The following is a 21,521-nucleotide window of genomic DNA, read 5'->3' on the forward strand; positions in this document are numbered from 1 at the left end:
CAGGAGACTGAAATAAAGGAAAAAAAAATATCTTTAATGTAGGCATATGTTTTCTGTGTTAAGTTATATATGAAAATCTGTTTTGTGTATGGTGCAGTGTGATGTGTGAAGCAAGTGTTTTGCCACTACTTACTTGGTTCCTCCTCCACTTGCATCTCTCCACCCGTCTCGGCCCCTTCTGACAGCTCCTCATCTGATTCAGCTTCCTGTTTAAACAAAATAAATGCATGTAGTGATTAAAAATAATGTAAATTTTTTAAAAAATACAATTTTTATTTACTTACCGATACACGCTGTTGCTGTGGAGGAGGGCTGTCAGAAGAGGACATTGTGGCTGTGGTCCTGGTGGGAAGGCCGGTGGCTGTGGTCCTGGTGGCTCTGTAAGTTAAGACACTTGCAATCTGCTCTACACATTGAAGTAGCAGATTTGGGGTCTTCAAAACTTACTTTTAAAGATGTGAGGCTGTGGTCCTGGTGGGATAGCCGGTGGCTGTGGTCCTGGTGGGAAGGCCGGTGGCTGTGGTCCTGGTGTGTCTGTAATAAGTATAATGGATTTATAGTTAGACCACCCCCCGAACTTGGTAATGTTTAACGATAAACACCCTGTTAAAATGTGAGAAATGTTCATTAAGGTGAACACCAAAACCCAAAAACAGGTGCACGTTATACCATTCATTTCCATGTCCAAAAAAAATATTTTAAAATGTGAACTCACCATGTAAAAATATTTTTACCACATTTTATTTTCTAAAATAACCTCCCCCAAAAACCTTCTAAGGATAGCCTTTAGTAAAAAAGGAGCCCTCAACCAACTCTGTATTGCATGTGTAACCATTGGTACATACACCTGTTTTAAATTTAGCTTTATGAAATTACACTACGGACATTTTTTTAATAAACATTTTTTTTAATTTTTATTTTTTTCGTTTTGTTTTTTTTTTAACATCACAATTAGGAGCAGAAATGCTCTTCATTTTAAATACAAGTACATCAACTGGGAATGGTTTCAACAGTAATAAAATAATCAACACTTTTAAAAAAAATAGCACTCACACATTCTAACCACAAGCTGCAGACAACTAGACTTTGCAATAATACATCCGATTTAAAAAAAAAAAAAAAAAAAATTTTAAGAGGAAAAAAAAAACACATTTACACCGCAGGCTGCACAGACCACTATACTTAGTAAATACATCAGAAAAGGACATTAACCAATATGGCATGGACAAATGCACATGCAATCAACAAGACGCACACAAACATGCCTGCAAGCACACAGGCGCAGTCATAACACAAGCTTAACACATGAACAGGCATAATATTGGTGAAGGCATAATAAGGTGCAGGCACGTGAAGACATACATACAAAAGCACACAGCAGTACAAAAATACACACACACACACACACACACACACACACACACACACACACACACACACACACACACACGAGCACATAGGGCCATGCAAATACACACAGATGCACAAAAGCACACAGGCGGACCCAAACACGAAACGCATACGCACACACACACACAAAAGGCCATCAGTCCTCCGGCTGGAGCTGAATGTCTTCACAGTGGCAGGCCTCAGGGTGGATCTGGACTGTAGCAGGGCACTGGCTGTTGCAGGACGATGGCAGGCCTCAGGTTGTATTCAGGTTTTAAGCTCTTGCTGTAGTCAGTATGTCATACAGACACAAATGCACACACACGCACAGACATGCAGACACATGCACACAGACGCACACAAAAATGGCAATACTCACACTGTTTCTATGGTGGCTGGAGTCTGGTGTGGCAGGAGTGTAGCTTGCAGGTTGGAGTGTAGCTTGCAGGTTGGAGTGTAGCTGGCAGGCTGGGGTCTTGTGGCAGGCTGGAGTCTTGTGGCAGGCTGGAGTCTTGTGGCGTTCAAGGCCCAGGCCAGGTTTATATAGATTTGGGGGTGTCTGGCCAATTGGCTACAAAATCCTGCTTCTGAGCATGCTCAGTATAAAAAAAGTATTGCAGCGCTGCATTGCGTCGTACGACGTGTCTCGACGGATCCGTCGCTCATAGACTTCCATTGTAGCCAACGACGCATGCCGCAGGATGCGTCGCGACACGTTTTTTTGTCGGAGCCAAAAAATGTTACAATCTACGTTTTTTCCAGACGACGTGTCACCAAATTTCGACGCATACGTCGTACACAGCGGATGACAATACGTCACAATGCGTCGCCAATACAAGTCTATGGGGAAAAACCGCATCCTGCAAGCACTTTTGCAGGATGCGGTTTTTCGGCAAAACGACGCATTTTAACGTATTGCAGTTAACGCTAGTGTGAAAGTAGCCTTACTTAATAGAACCGCAGCTACAGGGAGAAGGTGAAGTTTTATTCCCCATGTAGCTGCTTGCTACCAGTCATAGGGGTAGTGCAAGAAGCAGTCACAGCTTACTGTACAGAAGGCACAGCTATGTTCAATCCCTGGTACATTAGCAGAGCTGGAGGTCAATGTATTCCTAGCTGTAATAACTCCTGTCTCTTTATAGTGAGTTGACTGTAACTTCTCCCTACATCGCCCTTATGATTGGCACAGACCAATTACATGGAGGATACGAGTATATTATCTATTAGGAACCGCTTTTCTAATAAGCTAACTACACAGGGGTTAAATGTGATTATCTGCAGATTAACACTTTTTGTAGGCAATTGGCAATTTTTGATGTGATTTGTTACATTTGAATATAGTAATTTGCTTTTTTAACTTTCTTGCACGAGTGTTAATAAAGTCCTGACTGCACTAATTAGTTTGGTTGTATGTAGGACATGCATGGACCGACAATACATTGTGACCATGGAATTGGTCGTGTACTTGCTTAACCATTCAGCTACATCAGATGAACAGGAGCAGGTGTGGCCTGGTTGTTAAGATGGTTATACCAAATCAATCAAATGTTGGCTGTATACACAATAGTAATTCCACTTCAAAAATCACATTCTCACAAGATCCATTGTATTCCTTTTGAGGCTGTGTGGGGGTTTTGGGAAACAAGCAATGGCACTGCTCTCAGGAAAGGCATTGTCAAAAAGCATTAAAACCGTTTGGTATATGATGGCACTATGTAAGTAGGCATAAATAAAACATACAGCTGAGTTACTGTATATTGTTATGGGTGCATCACTATAAAAGCCATTGTACAACTGAAAGCCCAAGCTGCTCATCCGCTAGACTGCCTCAGAAACCTAGTTTTAACCCCTTCGCGACACGCGCCGTACTAGTACTGCGCTGCCGGCACTGCATTAGTGCCAGCAGCAGTACTAGTACGGCGCACCGATCACCGTGGTCTCGCGCTGAGCGCCGCGGTGATCGGGTGCGGGTGTCAGCTGTATGACAGCTGACACCCCGCAGCAATGCCCACGATCGGCGCTATCGCCGATCGCGGGCATTTAACCCCTCTGATGCCGCTGTCAGTAGTGACAGCGGCATAGAAGGGGATCGCGCAGGGACGGAGGCTCCCTGCGCTCTCCCACCGGAGCAACGCAATGAGATCGCGTTGCTCCGGTGACCCAGAAGGAGTCCCCGGATCCAAGATGGCCGCCGGACTCCTTCCGGGTCATGAAGTGACCTGGCTAGCCGGCGCCTGCTGAGAGCAGGCGCTGGAAAGCCAGCTAAGCTGCCTGTCAGATCGTTGATCTGACAGTGTGCTATGCACAGTGTCAGATCAACGATCTGATCTAATACAGAGATGTCCCCCCCTGGGACAATGTTAGAAAGTAAAAAAAAAAAAAAAAAAAAAAATAGAATGTGTAAAAAAAAATTTCCCAATAAATCCATTTATTTATGTAAAAAAAAAAACAAAACAATAAATGTACACATATTTGGTATCGCCGCGTCCGTAACGACCCGCTCTATAAAACTATCCCACTAGTTAACCCCTTCAGTGAACACCGCAAAAAAAAAAAAAGGCAAAAAACAACGCTTTATTATCATACAGGCGAACAAAAAGTGGAATAACACGCGATCAAAACGACGGATATAAATAACCATGGTACCGCTGAAAACGTCATCTTGTCCCGCAAAAAAAAAAGCCGCCATACAGCATCATCAGCAGAAAAATAAAAAAGTTATAGCTCTCAGAATAATGCGATGCAAAAAACAATTATTTTTTTATATAAAATAGTTGTTATTGTGTAAAAGCGCCAAAACATATAAAAAATTACATAAATGAGGTATCGCTGTAATCGTACTGACCCGAAGAATAAAACTGCTTTATCCATTTTACCACACGTGGAACGGTATAAACGCCTCCCCCAAAAGAAATTCATGAATAGCTGGTTTTTGTTCATTCCGCCTCCCAAAAATCGGAATAAAAAGCGATCAAAAAATGTCATCTGCCCGAAAATGTTACCAATAAAAACGTCAACTCGTCCCGCAAAAAACAAGACCTCATATGACTCTGTGGGCCAAAATATGGATAAATTATAGCTCTCAAAATGTGGTGATGCAAAAACTATTTTTTGCAATAAAAAGCGTCTTTTAGTGTGTGACGGCTGCCAATCATAAAAATCCGCCAAAAAAACGCTATAAAAGTAAATCAAACCCCCCTTCATCACCCCCTTAGTTAGGGAAAAATAATAAAATGTAAAAAAATGTATTTATTTCCATTTTCCCATTAGTGCTAGGGTTAGGGCTAGGGTTAGGGTTGGGGTTAGGGTTTCAGTTATAATTGGGGGTTTCCACTGTTTAGGCACATCAGGGGCTCTTCAAACGCGACATGGCGTCCGATATCAATTCCAGCCAATTCTGCTTTGAAAAAGTAAAACAGGGCTCCTTCCCTTCCGAGTTCTCCTGTGTGCCCAAACAGTGGTTCCCCCCAACATATGGGGTATCAGCGTTATCAGGACAAGTTGGACAACAACTTTTAGGGTCCAATTTGTCCTGTTACCCTTGGGAAAATAAAAACATAGGGGATAAAATATCATTTTCGTGGAAAAAAAAATATTTTTTATTTTCACGGCTCTGCGTTATAAACTGTAGTGAAACACTTGTTGGTTCAAAGCTCTCACAACACATCTAGATAAGTTCCTTGGGGGGGTCTAGTTTCCAATATGGGGTCACTTGTGGTGGGTTTCTACTGTTTAGGTACATCAGGGGCTCTGCAAATGCAACATGACACCTGCAGTCCATTCCATCTAAGTCTGCATTTCAAACGGTGCTCCTTCCCTTCCGAGCTCTGCCATGCACTCAAACGGTGGTTCCCCCCCACATGTGGGGTATCAGCGTACTCAGGACAAATTGGACAATAACATTTGTGGTCCAATTTCTCCTGTTACCCTTGGGGAAAAAAAAATTGCGGGCTAAAACATCATTTTGTGGAAAGAAAAAATGATTTTTTAATTTTCACAATGCTACATTCTAAACTTTAGTGAAACAATTGGGGGTTAACAGTGCTCACCACACATCTAGATAAGTTCCTTAGGGGGTCTTCTTTCCAAAATGGGGTCACTTGTGGGGGGTTTCCACTGTTAAGGCACGTCAGGGGCTCTCCAAATGCGACATGGCGTCCGATCTCAATTCCAGCCAATTTTGCATTGAAAAGTCAAATGGCACTCCTTCCCTTCCGAGCTCTGCCATGCGCTCAAACAGTGGTTTATCCCCATATATGAAGTATCGACGTACTCAGGACAAATTGCACAACAACTTTTGGGGTCCAATTTATCCTTTTACCCTTGGGAAAATAAAAAATTTGGGGCAAAAATCATTTTTTGTGAAAATTAATAAAAAATGTTTTTTTACGGCTCTACATTATAAACTTCTGTGAAGCACTTGGAGGTTCAAAGTGCTCACCACACATCTAGATTAGTTCCTTAGGGGGTCTACTTTCCAAAATGGTGTCACCTGTGGGGGTTTCCACTGTTTAGGCACATCAGGGGCTCTCCAATCGTGACATGGGCTCCGATCTCAATTCCAGCAAATCTTGCATTGAAAAGTCAAATAGCGCTCCTTCCCTTCCGAGCTCTGCCATGTGCCCAAACAGTGGTTTACCCCCACATATGGGGTATCGGCGTACTCAGGACAAATTGTACAACGACTTTTGTGGTCCAATTTCTCCTGTTACCCTTGGTAAAATGAAACAAATTGGACCTGAAGTAAAAATTTTGTGAAAAAAAATTTAAATGTTCAATTTTTTTAAACATTCAAAAAATTTCTGTGAAGCACCTGAAGGGTTAATAAACTTTTTGAATGTGGTTTTGAGTACCTTGAGGGGTGCAGTTTTTAGAATGGTGTCACTTTTGGGCATTTTCTGTCATATAGACCCCTCAAAGTCACTTCAAGTGTGAGGTGGTCCGTAAAAAAATGGTTTTGCAAATTTTGTTGCAAAAATGAGAAATCGCTGGTCAACTTTTAACCCTTATAACGTCGTAACAAAAAAAATTGTTTCCAAAATTGTGCTGATGTAAAGCAGACATGTGGGAAATGTTGTTTATTAACTATATTATGTGATATAACTCTCTAATTTAAGGGCATAAAAACTAAGAGTTTGAAAATTGCTAAATTTTCATAATTTCCGACAAATTTTTGTTTTTTTCACAAATAAATGCAAGTCATATCGAAAAAGTTTTACCACTGTCATGAAGTACAATATGTCACGAGAAAACAGTGTCAGAATCACCAGGATCCGTTGAAGCGTTTCAGAGTTATAACCTCATAAAGTGACAATGGTCAGAATTGTAAAAATTGGCCCTGTCACTTAGGTGAAAACAGGCTTTGGGGTGAAGGGGTTAATATTGAGGTTTTTTTTTACAGAAAAGGATTTACCGTAATTAATGTGAAAGTGCATGTGCCATGGCCCTTTGATTTGTATGACAGTCTTATCTTTGTGTTGTGCAACAAGTTTATTTTCTATTTTTGGTATGCTCTTTGTTTTGTTTTTGTCATTGATACCTTCTTTGTACAGAAAACAATATTTCGGGATTTTGATTCCTAGATGGTTAAAACTGATGGAGACATGACAACAATTTTGTTTTGTATTTGCAGATTAAAGATACTGGTGCTAATATTGCCATATGTCAATGGGGCTTTGATGACGAAGCAAACCATCTCTTACTTCAAAATGAGCTACCTGCTGTCCGTTGGGTCGGAGGGCCTGAAATAGAGGTGAGGAGTCTGCATAACTTTAAAGGGATAATTCTCACTAATGGGCGTTAGATCATTTATACTGATTGTCTGGTTCCTTGCATGGCTAGCTGAAAAGTCATGAAAACACTGGGCTGTCAATGACACACGTTATTACCTGCAGAATAGGCCCCAAATGGATTTTTTTTTCTTTTACAGCTTTGCATTTCCTAAAAAAAAAATATAAATAAATAAATATATACTAACTGAAGAGCCCGGCGTTGCCTGGGCATAGTAAATATCTGTGGTTAGTTATAGCACCTCACTTCTCTTATTTTCCCATCACGCCTCTCATTTTCCCAATCACATCTTTCATTTTCCCCCTCACATCTCTCATTTTCTCCCTCACACCTCTCATTTTCTCCCTCACTCCTCTCATTCCCCCCTAACACTTGTCATTTCAACCTCACATCTGTCATTTTCTGATCACTCCACTATTTTTCCTCACTTCTCTCATTTTGCACTCACACCTTTTCATTTTCACCTCACACCTCTCATTTTCACCTCATCACCTCAGTATATTTGTTTGTCATCTCCCTTATATATAGTATACATCTGTATGTCATCTCCTGTATATAGTATATACCTGTATGTCATCTCCCCTGTATATAGTATATACCTGCTGTCATCTCCCCTATATATAGTATATACCTGTATGTCATCTCCTCCTGTATATAGTATATACCTGTCATCTCCCCTGTATATAGTATATATCTGAGTGTCCTCTCCTCCTGCATATAGTATATACCTGCATGTCATCTTCTATATATAGCATATACCTGTATGTCATCTCCTCCTGTATATAGTATATACCTGTATGTCATCCCCTCCTGTATATATATGTACCTATATGTAATCTCCTCCTCTATATAGTATATACCTGTGTCATCTCTCCTGTATATAGTATATATCTGTGTGTCATCTCCCCTCTATATAGTATATACCTGTGTGTCATCTCCTCCTGTATTAGACCTCGTTCACACGTTATTTGCTCAGTATTTTTACCTCAGTATTTGTAAGCTAAATTGGCAGCCTGATAAATCCCCAGCCAACAGGAAGCCCTCCCCCTGGCAGTATATATTAGCTCACACATACACATAATAGACAGGTCATGTGACTGACAGCTGCCGTATTTCCTATATGGTGCAATTGTTGTAGTTTGTCTGCTTTTTCAAGTTGTGTGTGTTGAGTTGCGTGTGGCGACATGCATGTAGCGACTTTTGTGAGATGAGTTTTGTGTATCAACATGAGTGTAGCAACTTTTTGTGTGTCGAGTTACATGTGACAGGTTAGTGTAGCAAGTTGTGTGCAGCAAGTTTTGCGCATGGCGAGTTTTGCGCGTTGCGAGTTTTATGTGTGGTGCCTTTTGAGTATGCAAGTTTTGTGTGAGGCAATTTTTCCGCGTGTGCAAGTTTTGCGTGTGGCGAGTTTTTCATGAGGAGAATTTTGCATTTGTGGCGAGTTTTGCAAGAGCCTAGTTTTTGCATGTGGCGAGTTCTGCGCGTGGTGAGTTTTGAGTGGCGACTTTTGTGTTTTGACTTTTATGTGGCGAGGTTGGTGTATTTGTGGTGAAATGTGTGCTGAGGGTAATATGTGTTCAAGCACGTGGTAGTGTGTGGCGCATTTTGTGTGTGTTCATATCCCCGTGTGTGGTGAGTATCCCATGTCGAGGCCCCACCTTAGCAACTGTACGGTATATACTCTTTGGCGCTATCGCTCTCATTCTTTAAGTCCCCCTTGTTCACATCTGGCAGCTGTCAATTTGCCTCCTACACTTTTCCTTTCATTTTTTCCCATTATGTAGATAGGGGCAAAATTGGTGAATTGGAACGCGCGGGGTTAAAATTTCACCTCACAATGTAGCCTATGACGCTCTCAGGGTCCAGACGTGTGACTGTGCAAAATTTTGTGGCTGTAGCTGCGACTGTGCAGATGCCAATCCCGGACACACACACACACACACACACACACACACACACACACACACACACACACACACACACACACACACACACACACACACACACACACACACACACACACACACACACACACACACACACACACCTTTATATAGTAGATATATATATATATATATATTCAGATCAAAAGTTTGGACTCGCCTTCTCACTTACAGATTTTTCTGTTTTCATGACATGACTATGAAAATTGTACATCCACACTGAAGGCAAAACTATGAATCAACACATGTGAAATGATATACTTGTTCAAATATTTATTAAACATTTTGAAAATGTTGGTAATTTGATTAAATTTGAGCAAAAGTAGATTATGTATATATAACCAAAGACAACTTGTAAAGTAGTATCATTTACATAGTAGATTTTTTTTACATCATATATAGAATAGAATAACTTATTTTTCCACATTGTGGCTATAGTATTTTTAACCCCTTAGTGACAGAGCCAATTTGGTACTTAATGACCGGGCCAATTTTTGCAATTCTGACCACTGTCACTTTATGAGGTTATAACTCTGGAAAGCTTCAATGGATCCCGCTGATTCTGAGATTGTTTTTTTTCGTGACATATTGTACTTAATGTTAGTTGTAACATTTCTTCGATATTACTTGCGATTATATATGAAAAAAACGGAAATATGGCGAAAATTTTTGTCTACTTTAAATCAGCACAATTTTGGAAACAAAATTTTTTTTTCGTTAGGGAGTTATAAGGGTTAAAAGTTGACCAGCAATTTCTCATTTTTACAACACCATTTTTTCTTTTAGGGACCACATCACATTTGAAGTCATTTTGAGGGGTCTATATGATAGAAAATAATGAAGTGTGACACCATTCTAAAAACTACACCCCTCAAGGTTCTCAAAACCACATTCAAGAAGTTTATTAACCCTTTACGTGCTTCACAGGAACTGAAACAATGTGGAAGGAAAAAATGAACATTTAACTTTTTTTTGCAAACATCTTAATTCAGAACCATTTTTTTTATTTTTACAAGTGTAAAAACAGAAATGTAACCATAAATTTTGTTATGCAATTTCTCCTGAATACGCCAATACCCCATATGTGGGGGTAAACCACTTTTTGGGCGCACCGCAGAACTTAGAAGTGAAGGAGCGCCGTTTGACTTTTTCAATGCAGAATTGGCTGGAATTGAGATCGGACGCCATGTCACGTTTAGAGAGCCCCTGATGTGCCTAAACAGTGGAAACCCCCCACAAGTGACACCATTTTGGAAACTAGACCCCTTAATGAACTTATCTAGATGTGTGGTGAGCACTTTGAACCCCCATGTGCTTCACAGAAGTTTATAATGTAGAGTCGTGAAAAAAAAAAAATCGCATTTTTTCTACAAAAATGATCTTTTTGCCCACAAATTTTTATTTTCACAAGGGTAACAGGAGAAATTAAACCACAAAAGTTGTTGTGCGGTTTCTCCTGAATACGTCGATACCCCATATGTGAGGGTAAACCACTGTTTGGGCGCACCGCAGAGCTTGGAAGTGAAGGAGCGCCGTTTTACTTTTTCAATGTAGAATTGGCTGGAATTGAGATCGGACGCCATGTCGCGTTTGGAGAGCCCCTGATGTGCCTAAACAGTAGAAACCCCCCACAAGTGACCCCATTTTGGAAACTAGACCCCTTAATGAACTTATCTAGATGTGTGGTGAGCACTTTGAACCCCCATGTGCTTCACAGAAGTTTATAATGTAGAGTCGTGAAAAAAAAAAATCGCATTTTTTCTACAAAAATGATCTTTTTGCCCACAAATTTTTATTTTCACAAGGGTAACAGGAGAAATTGCACAACAACTTTTGTGGTCTAATTTCTCCTGAGTACGCTGATACCCAATATGTTGGGGTAAACCACTGTTTGGGCGCACCGCAGAGCTTGGAAGAGAAGGAGTGCCGTTTTACTTTTTCAATGTAGAATTGGCTGGAATTGAGATTGGACGCCATGTCGCGTTTGGAGAGCCCCTGATGTGCCTAAACAGTAGAAATCCCCCACAAGTGACCCCATTTTGGAAACTAGACCCCCCATGGAACTTATCTAGATGTGTGGTGAGAACTTTGAATGCCCAAGTGCTTCACAGAAGTTTATAATGCAGAGTCGTGAAAATAAAAAATATTTTTTTTTCCACAAAAAAGATATTGTAGCCCCCAAGTTTTTATTTTCACAAGGGTAACAGGAGAAATTGGACTGCAATAGTTGTTGTCCAATTTATACTGAGTATGCTGATGCCCCATATGTGGGGGTAAACCACTTTTTGGGCGCACGGCAGAGCTCGGAAGGGAAGGAGCGCCGTTTTGGAATGCAGACTTGGATAGAATGGTCTGTGGGCGTTATGTTGCGTTTGCAGAGCCCCTGATGTACCTAAACAGTAGTAACCCTCCACAAGAGACCCCGTTTTGGAAACTAGACCCCCCAAGGAACTTATATAGATGTGTGGTGAGAACTTTGAATGCCCAAGTGCTTCACAGAAGTTTATAATGCAGAGTCATTAAAAAAAAAAAAAAAAAAAAAAAATATATATATATATATATTTTTTTTTTTTTCCACAAAAAGGATTTTGTAGCCCCCAAGTTTTTATTTTCACAAGGGTAACAAGAGAAATTGGACCCCAGAAGTTGTTGTCCAATTTATCCCGAGTATGCTGATGCCAAATATGTGGGGGTAACCCACTGTTTGGGCGCACGGCAGAGCTCAGAAGGGAGGGAGCACCATTTGACTTTTTGAGCGCAAAATTGGCTGTAGTGTTTGGAGACCCCTGATGTACCTAAACAGTGGAAACCCCCCAATTCTAGCTCCAACCCAACTCCAACACACCCCTAACCCTAATCCCAACCCGATCCATAATCCTAATCACTAACCCTAACGATAATCCCAACCCTTACCCCAAAACAACCCTAATGTCAACCCTAACCATAACCCTAATCAAAACCCTAAATCCAACACACCCCTAATCTCAACACTAACCTCAAACCTAACCCTAATCCCAATACACCCCTAATCACAACCCTAACCTTAACCCTAATCCCAAACCTAACCCTAATCCCAAGCGTAACCCTAATGCCAACCCTAATCCAAACCCTAACCCTAATACCAACTCTAATCCAAACCCTAACCCTAATCCCAACTCTAACTGTAACTTTAGCACCAACCCTAACCCTAGCCCTCACCCTAGCATCCGTCGCAATCCGTCATTTTGGACAAGAAACGGATCCTGCAAATGTGCCCGCAGGATGCGTTTTTTGCCCATAGACTTGTATTGCCAATGGATCGTGACGGATGGCTACACGTCGCGTCCGTAGTGCACTGGATCAGTGTTTTGGCGGACCGTCAGCACAAAAAAACGTTCAATTTAATGTTGTTTTTGTACGTCGCATCCGCCATTTCTGACCGCGCATGCGTGGCCGTAACTCCGCCCCCTCCTCCCCAGGACATAGATTGGGCAGCGGATGCGTTGAAAAACTACATCCGCTGCCCACGTTGTGCACAATTTTCACAACGTGCGTCGGTATGTCGGGCCGATGCATTGCGACGGCCCCGTACCGACGTAAGTGTGAAAGAAGCCTAACCCTAAATTTAGCGCCAACCCTAACTCTAAATTTAGCCCCAACCCTAAATTTAGCCCTAGCCCTACCCCTAGCCCTACCCCTAATTAAAGAGATCGTGTTTTTTTTTTTTTTTGCGATCGCCGGTAAACGGTTAATTACCGGCGATCGCAAATGCAGGGTGGGTTAAAAACCCCCCGAATCATGTTCTCTGGGGTCTCGGCTACCCCCGGCAGCCGAGACCCCGGAGAAAATCCGACTCTGGGGGGCGCTATTTACTTTTTCCACAGCGCCGTTAATTAACGGCGCTGTGGTTTAAGTACCTTTAGCGGCCGCCGTTAAAAGGCGTATCGGCGGTCGCTAAGGGGTTAATTGTGAGCAGGATTTGAAGAATGATCTGTTTCTTGTCCGGACTATGTTCTGTGAGACCTAATGATAAAAGAGCTGTTTGTGGGCTCAAGCTTTGTTTTCTTTGTTAATCTTATTTATGATGTCAGAGGTTTGAGACCAAAGTAAATTTAATTTTGGGCAACTCCAAAACATGTGAAGTATATCCCCTTTTTGACTACATTCTCTCCAGCATAAATGTGAATTGTCCTTATCAAAGTGGGCCAATCTGGCTGGGGTGTAATACCATCGAGAAATGACATTGAAATGAGATTCCTGTAGGGACATTGAGAGTGTAGAGTCATATGTTGAAGTTAATGCGAAATATTTAATTCTCTCTCCCATTTATTAGTATGAGGGCTTTTTACCATATCAGCATCATGGTTTAGGGACCCCCCCCCCCAATAAGTTTACAACTTATCCAGATCAATCTGTAGCAGAATACTATCTTCTCTTGTATTAACTGCTTTACATAGTTTTGTATCATCTGCAAATATCGATATTTTACTGTGTAAACCTTCTACCAGATCATTAATGAATATGTTGAAGAGAACAGGTCCCAATACTGACCCCTGCGGTACCCCACTGGTCACAGCGACCCAGTTAGAGACTATACCATTTATAACCATCCTCTGCTTTCTTATCACTAAGCCAGTTACTAACCGATTTACACACATTTTCCCCCAGACCAAGCATTCTCATTTTGTGTACCAACCTCTTGTGCGGCACGGTATCAAACGCTTTGGAAAAATCGAGATATACCACGTCCAATGACTCACCGTGGTCCAGCCTATAGCTTACCTCTTCATAAAAACTGATTAGATTGGTTTGACAGGAGCGATTTCTCATAAACCCATGCTGATATGGAGTTAAACAGTTATTCTCATTGAGATAATCCAGAATAACATCCCTCAGAAACCCTTCAAATATTTTACCAACAATAGAGGTTAGACTTACTGGCCTATAATTTCCAGGTTCACTTTTAGAGCCCTTTTTGAATATTGGCACCACATTTGCTATGCGCCAATCCTGCGGAACAGACCCTGTCGCTATAGAGTCCCTAAAAATAAGAAATAATGGTTTATCTATTACATTACTTAGTTCTCTTAGGGTACCTTCACACTATACCATTTCGATCGCTACGACGGTACGATTTGTGACGTTCCAGCGATATCGTTACGATATCGCTGTGTCTGACACGCAGCAGCGATCAGGGATCCTGCGGAGAATCGTACGTCGTAGCAGATCGTTTAGAACTTTCTTTCATCGCTGGATCTCCCGCTGTCATCGCTAGATCGGTGTGTGTGACACCGATCTAGCGATGCGATCCAGCGATGCATTCGCTTGTAACCAGGGTAAACATCGGGTTACTAAGCGCAGGGCCGCGCTTAGTAACCCGATGTTTACCCTGGTTACAAGCGTAAAACTAAAAAAAAACAAACGGCACATACTTACATTCTGGTGTCCGTCAGGTCCCTTGCCGTCTGCTTCCCGCACTGTGACTGCCGGCCGTAAAGTGAAAGCAGAGCACAGCGGCTGTGCTTTCACTTTCACTTTACGGCCGGCAGTCAGTGAGTGCGGGAAGCAGACGGCAAGGGACCTGACGGACACCAGAATGTAAGTATGTGCTGTTTGTTTTTTTTTTAGTTTTACGCTTGTAACCAGGGTAAACATCTGGTTACTAAGCGCGGTCCTGCGCTTAGTTACCCGATGTTTACCCTGGTTACCCAGGGACCTCAGCATCGTTGGTCGCTGGAGAGCTGTCTGTGTGACAGCTCCCCAGCGACCACACTACGATTTGCCTACGATCACGGCCAGGTCATATCGCTGGTCGTGATCGTAGGTAAATCGTATAGTGTGACGGTACCCTTAGTACTCGTGGGTGTATGCCATCCGGACCCGGAGATTTTCACCTTTAATGTTTTCATTCTGTCTGATATGTTGGGCAAGAGGCTCCATCACCATATCAACGAGAACGGGACATCCCTGCCTCGTTCCATTGGATATGGAGAAGAGGGCAGAGGAGTTATTATTTGTAAAGATTTTTGCTGTGGGGTTTTGATATTAAGCAAGTATAGAGGAGATTCAGTTATTGAAACAAAATTCAATCATCGTTTGTTTGAGGAAGCACCAGTTTAAGCTGTCAAACGTTTTTTCAGCGTCTAGAGAAATAAATATTGTAGGTTGTTTGGTGGAGTTAGCAATTTTTATTGCATTAATTGCTCTCCTTGTACCATCTGAAGCATGGCGGTTTCTCACAAAACCTATTTGATCGCTATTAATCAATTCCGGTAGCACTTTTCAAGGTCTGTTGGCAAGTATTTTGGCGTAAATTTTAATATCCGAATTTTTGAGAGATATAGGACGAAAATTTGTAATGTTTTCGGGGTCTCCTTTGGGTTTAGGTATAAGAACTATGGATGCCTCCAACATCTCTTTGGGATATGCATCTGAGAGTGAGGCTGAATTAAAAGTTTGAGATTGCTTCATGGAAAGAAGACCGAAGAATGTTTTGTAATAGTCATTACCGAAGCCATCAGGGCCTGGAGACTTTGCCACTGTAAGGTTTTTTATGCAATCCTCGATTTCTTCAGCTGTGAAGGGCGAGGTGAGAGAGGCCAACTCCTCCGCTGAGATCTTTGGGAGATTGAGAGAGGAGAGATAAGAGTTAATGTTTTTTTTCTTGGCTTTGCGAGAGGGTGGGAAGGGAGTTTATATTGTATATTTTTTCATAGTAGTTTGCAAATTCATTTGCGATGTCTTGTGGATTTACTAAGATTCTACCATCAGAAGTTCTGATTTTGTTGATTCTTTCTCGTATTCTTTTATTTTTGATTCTACTGGTAATGAATTTGGTGGGCTTGTTTAGGGAAGTTTACATTTTAAATTTGGAGGAGGCTACCATTTGATCAAAAGAGGAAAAGATCAGGAGTCTGAGTTCTTGTCTCGGTTAAAAGATTTCTACTTGTAGGTTTAAAAAAGGTGTATGAAGGGCTATTTGAGAGATGATTTTCTTATTTTAATTGAGCTTGAATGTTTTCTATCTTAGATTTGTTATTTCTCTTTTCTTGTGATGTGAGTTAGATAATTATTCCCCTAATAACTACTTTATGGGCACACCACTTGATGATGGGGTTCATATTTTCCGTGTCGTTTTCCTTGAAATAATTTTTAATTGAATTTTCAATTGAGTTTTTGTAGGAAGGTTTATTGATAATGTATGGGTTACATTTCCACGTATTTCTGTTGTTGATTGGTGGTCCCAAAGTGAGCATTCCGATTACTGGAGAATGGTCAGAGATTTTGTCTCCTATGTATATTTTTTCAAATTTTGGGAGCGTAAATACATGCGAGAGTATTAAATCAATTCTAGAGGCCGTTTGATGAACCTCTGAAAAATGAGAACTCAATAGAGGACGTGTTGATACATGTAAAAATATCAGAGCTCGCCTCGGGACAGCCAACCATCCTGATAGGCAGACTGTGGACTGAGTTAAAGTCCCCCAAAAGAATTGTATCCCCTTTTTTAATTTTAAGTATTTTAATCACTTTATTGAGGAAGTTAATTTGTCTAGTATTAGGGACATAGAGATTAGTTATTGTACAGAGATGGCTATTAAGACGACAGATTAATATATGGAATCTGCCCTCAGGGTCTTTAAATTCTTCCAGGAATTCAAATGATGTTGAGTTTTAATTAACGTGACTATCCCAGCTTTTCTTTTTGAACTACAAGATTCGTATATACCGTATATACTCGAGTATAAGCCGAGATTTTCAGCCCAAATTTTTGGGCTGAAAGTTCCCCTCTCGGCTTATACTCGAGTCAAGGTGGGTGGCAGGGTCGGCGGGTGAGGGCGCTGAGGCATACTTACCTGCTTCCAGCAATCCTGGTGCTCCCCGCCTGTCCCACGGTCTTCGGTGCTGCAGCTCTTCCCCTCTTCAGCGGTCACGTGGGACCGCTCATTAGAGAAATGAATAGGCGGCTCCACCTCCCATAGGGGTGGAGCCGCCTATTCATTTCTCTAATCAGCGGTGCCGGTGACCGCTGATAGAGGAAGAAGCTGTGGCACCGAAGACAGCTGTGCGGGAGAAGGAGTCGGACGCCGGGAGCAGGTAAGTATCGCATATTCACCTGTCCCCGTTCCAGCCGCCGAGTGCCGCTCCATCTTCCCGGGCGCCGCTCCGCTCTGACTGTTCAGGTCAGAGGGCGCGATGACGCATATAGTGTGCGCGGCGCCCTCTGCCTGATCAGTCAGAGCGGAGAGACGCCGGGACCGGACGCTGGGAGCTGCAAGCAAGAGAGGTGAGTATGGCTTTTTTTTTTTTTATTGCAGCAGCGGCACAGATTTATGTGGAGCATCTATGGGGAAATATGAACGGTGCAGAGCACTATATGGCACAGCTATGGGGCAGTATGAACGGTGCAGAGCACTATATGGCACAGCTATGGGGCAGTATGAACGGTGCAGAGCACTATATGGCACAGCTATGGGGCAGTATGAACGGTGCAGAGCACTATATGGGGCACAGCTATGGGACAGTATGAACGGTGCAGAGCACTATATGGGGCACAGCTATGGGGCAGTATGAACGGTGCAGAGCACTATATGGCACAGCTATGGGGCAGTATGAACGGTGCAGAGCACTATATGGTACAGCTATGGGGCAGTATGAACGGTGCAGAGCATTATATGGTACAGCTATGGGGCAGTATGAACGGTGCAGAGCACTATAAGGCACAGCTATGGGGAAATATGAACGGTGCAGAGCACTATATGGCACAGCTATGGGGCAATAATGATCTATTTTTATTTTTGAAATTCACCGGTAAATGCTGCATTTCCACCCTAGGCTTATACTCTAGTCAATAAGTTTTCCCAGTTTTTTGTGGCAAAATTAGGGGGGTCGGCTTATACTCGGGTCGGCTTATACTCGAGTATATACGGTATGTGGATACTTGAAGTGTGAGAATTTTGGATGGTCATTCAATTTGAACTTAGTTTCTTGGATGCAGATTAATTCTACGTTTGAACTGGCTAGCTCTTTCCATATAGTGTCTTTTTTTAACTGTTCAGTCCTCTGACATTATAGGTCATTACACTAAGACTCATGTTTTCTTCAGGGGTAAGTGGAAGGGAGAAATGGTCTCACTGGGCAGAAATCCTGATGTACTTAAACACTAAACTGAATATCAAATAAAAAAAGTGTTAAGAGAAGGGGTATATAAGATATACCAGAACAATTGGGTAGTAAAACTGGAACAGTTAACCTATTCATACAATTAGGAAGTAAAACTGGAACAGTTAACTTAATTCTTTTTTCTTACGGGTTGACTAGGGAATGGGAAGTGAGAAATTACCTCTGTAGGTAATTTAGTAGCCAAGTAATATATTCATATTTAAGGCTGAGAGCCAGACTAATAATAATAATTAAAGGGAGGGTGCCGTGATTTTAGTTTTTGTATTAATAATTATTGATTATATAATCAATTATTTTTAATACAAAAGTAAATGTACTACTTTAATACTTTTTTATTTATTCATTTTTACTTTTGCCACTGGAGGCCGCCATTTTCATTAGTGTGGGTGTAAGTGTCTGGGCACGACACTTGCACACCTCACTTACGGCAGCCATGGGCATAGGAGCCAACAGTCGGGCTCCGACCACTCCTCCTGCCTCTCAGCTGTGACTTGGGCACGCCCACTGGGCTGCTACGTCACAGCTGTGAGAGGAGATCGCGGCCATTTTGTTTTTTTCCTCTGTTATCGCACACACAGCTCAGTGTGTGCGATCATAGCAGGAGCTGCCAGGGAGAAGCTGCTGCTGGGAGCGAGGGTCGGGGTGAGTATCTGCAGCCAGGAGCTGTGATTGCAGCCTGTACTTAGTATTACAGCACAGGCTGCAGTCACTGCTCACTGCCGACCTGTTCTGAGCAGAGCAGAGAGATCGTCACACTGCTCTGCCCTGAACATGACTCAGCACTTCCTGGAAGAGGACTGAAGGTAAGTACAGAGTTTTTATTTTCTTATGCATCTACCACTGCTACCTGTCCCTATATACCACTGCTACCAGCCCTTATATACCACTGCTACCAGCCACTATATACCACCGCTACCTGCCCCTATATACCACTGCTACCTGCCCCTATATACCACTGCTACCAGCCCTTATATACCACTGCTACCTGTCCCTATATACCACTGCTACCAGCCCTTATATACCACTGCTACCTGTCCCTATATACCACTGCTACCAGCCCTTATATACCACTGCTACCAGCCCTTATATACCACTGCTACCTGTCCCTATATACCACTGCTACCTGTCCCTATATACCACTGCTACCAGCCCTTATATACCACTGCTACCTGCTCCTATATACCACTGCTACCTGTCCCTATATACCACTGCTACCAGCCCTTATATACCACTGCTACCTGCTCCTATATACCACTGCTACCTGCTCCTATATACCACTGCTACCTGCTCCTATATACCACTGCTACCTGTCCCTAAATACCACTGCTACCAGCTCTTATATACCACTGCTACCTGCTCCTATATACCACTGCTACCTGTCCCTATATACCACTGCTACCTGTCCCTATATACCACTGCTACCTGTCCCTATATACCACTGCTACCAGCTCTTATATACCACTGCTACCTGCTCCTATATACCACTGCTACCTGCTCCTATATACCACTGCTACCTGTCCCTATATACCACTGCTACCTGTCCCTATATACCACTGCTACCAGCCCCTATATACCACTGCTACCAGCCCCTATATACCACCTACCACTGCTACCAGCCCCTATATACCACCTACCACTGCTACCAGCCCCTATATACCACCTACCACTGCTACCAGCCCCTATATACCACCTACCACTGCTACCAGCCTCTATATACCACCTACCACCGCTACCTGCCTCTGTATACCACTGCTACCTGCCTCTGTATACCACCGCTACCTGCCTCTGTATGCCACCTAACACTGCTGCCTGCCTCTATATACCATCTACCACTGCTGCCTGCCTCTGTATAGCACTGCTACCTGCCTCTGTATAGCACCGCCACCTGCCTCTGTATACCACCTACCACTGCTACCTGCCTCTATATACCATCTACCACTGCTGCCTGCCTCTATATACTATCTACCACTGCTGCCTGCCTCTATATACCATCTACCACTGCTACCTCTGTCCTGTGTAGCTAATCCTGTCCTGTGTACAGTATCACACAAGATAGGATTAGATACACGGCGCAGCACAGTATCACACAGGACAGGATTAGATACACGGCTCAGCAGTCAGTATCTAATCCTCTCCTATGCACTCCTCTCCCCCCTGCGTGCCTTTCCCCATTGTGGTTTATTATTTTTGTTGTGGGAGATGAGGGAGTCGAGGATTATGCGTTCGGTATGGTATAAAAAAAGATTAATAAAGGACTTTATTCTGGCCGAGTCTTTATTTACAATACATGTGAGATCTATGTGGCGGCATTATGTGAGAACACTATGGCAGTATTATCTTCAGAAAGCGGACCCATTCTATGGTGGTTCTGGCTGAGCACCTGCACACGGGTCTGGGGTAATAGAGGGTAAAGCATGACCTCCAGTTAGGTGCAGTCAGGGGAAAGCTGGTGAGGCAAATGGAGAGGGGTCTCATTTTTATCGTTACTATATGGCTACATTTCCTTCCCAGCGTCACCCCGGACTGCGCCTGTCACCTCGCTTTCACACATTGCCAGGACAGGATGGAGAAGACAGGATCTGAGGAGGGGAATGGGGTCTGTATGCAAAGTCTGGATCAGACCAGGCCATCAATCCGCAGAAATGTTTCCTGGATTTCTGTGGAGCAGACTGTCCATCCATGTGTATAAAAGACAGCGCTCTATGTACAATCCCTGGCTGCTCCGCGCACCAAACAAGGGGCCCCTATAGACCAGCACACTGCTCTCCTGAAATACTCTGTGCTGCTGTCACCTTGCTCCCTCCACCACATATCTCCCAGAATCCTTGCTGCCTGCCATCCTCGGTGACTGTCTACTTGTCCGGCTGCCGTCGCACTAGCAGTATTTGGTTTGTATTTTACCTCAGTATTTGTAAGCCAAAACCAGGAGTGGGTGATAAATACAGAAGTGATGCATATGTTTCTATTATACTTTTCCTCTATTTGTTCCTCTCCTGGTTTTGGCTTACAAATACTGAGGTAAAATACTGACCAAATACTGATAGTGTGACGGCAGCCATACTCTGCAGTCACCAACAAAATGGCTGCTCACTGGGTTCCTGAATATCATACTCTTATCCCTTAGCAAACACCCATAAGGAGAGGAGAGGAGACATCACACACGTCAGCAGACTCCGCCCATAATTACTGCAGTGCAGTAATGTGAGCTAGTTGTACACTAGGTTTTTCTGAAATTTC

The 21,521-nt window shown here is 42.7% G+C and overlaps 1 protein-coding gene across 1 annotated transcript in view; it reads left to right on the top strand.

The window, feature by feature from the left end:
• CCT5 (chaperonin containing TCP1 subunit 5) overlaps positions 1 to 21,521 on the top strand; it is a 329,132-nt gene that overhangs the window by 129,647 nt on the left and 177,964 nt on the right. Inside the window, exon 7 of the mRNA XM_069730418.1 lies at positions 7,022 to 7,141. Within this exon, the coding sequence (XP_069586519.1) occupies positions 7,022 to 7,141 (120 nt within the window). The remainder of the gene's footprint in view (positions 1 to 7,021; positions 7,142 to 21,521) is intronic.

Source organism: Ranitomeya imitator, chromosome 6, assembly GCF_032444005.1.
Source record: "Ranitomeya imitator isolate aRanImi1 chromosome 6, aRanImi1.pri, whole genome shotgun sequence".
NCBI classification, from domain to species: Eukaryota; Metazoa; Chordata; class Amphibia; order Anura; family Dendrobatidae; genus Ranitomeya; species Ranitomeya imitator.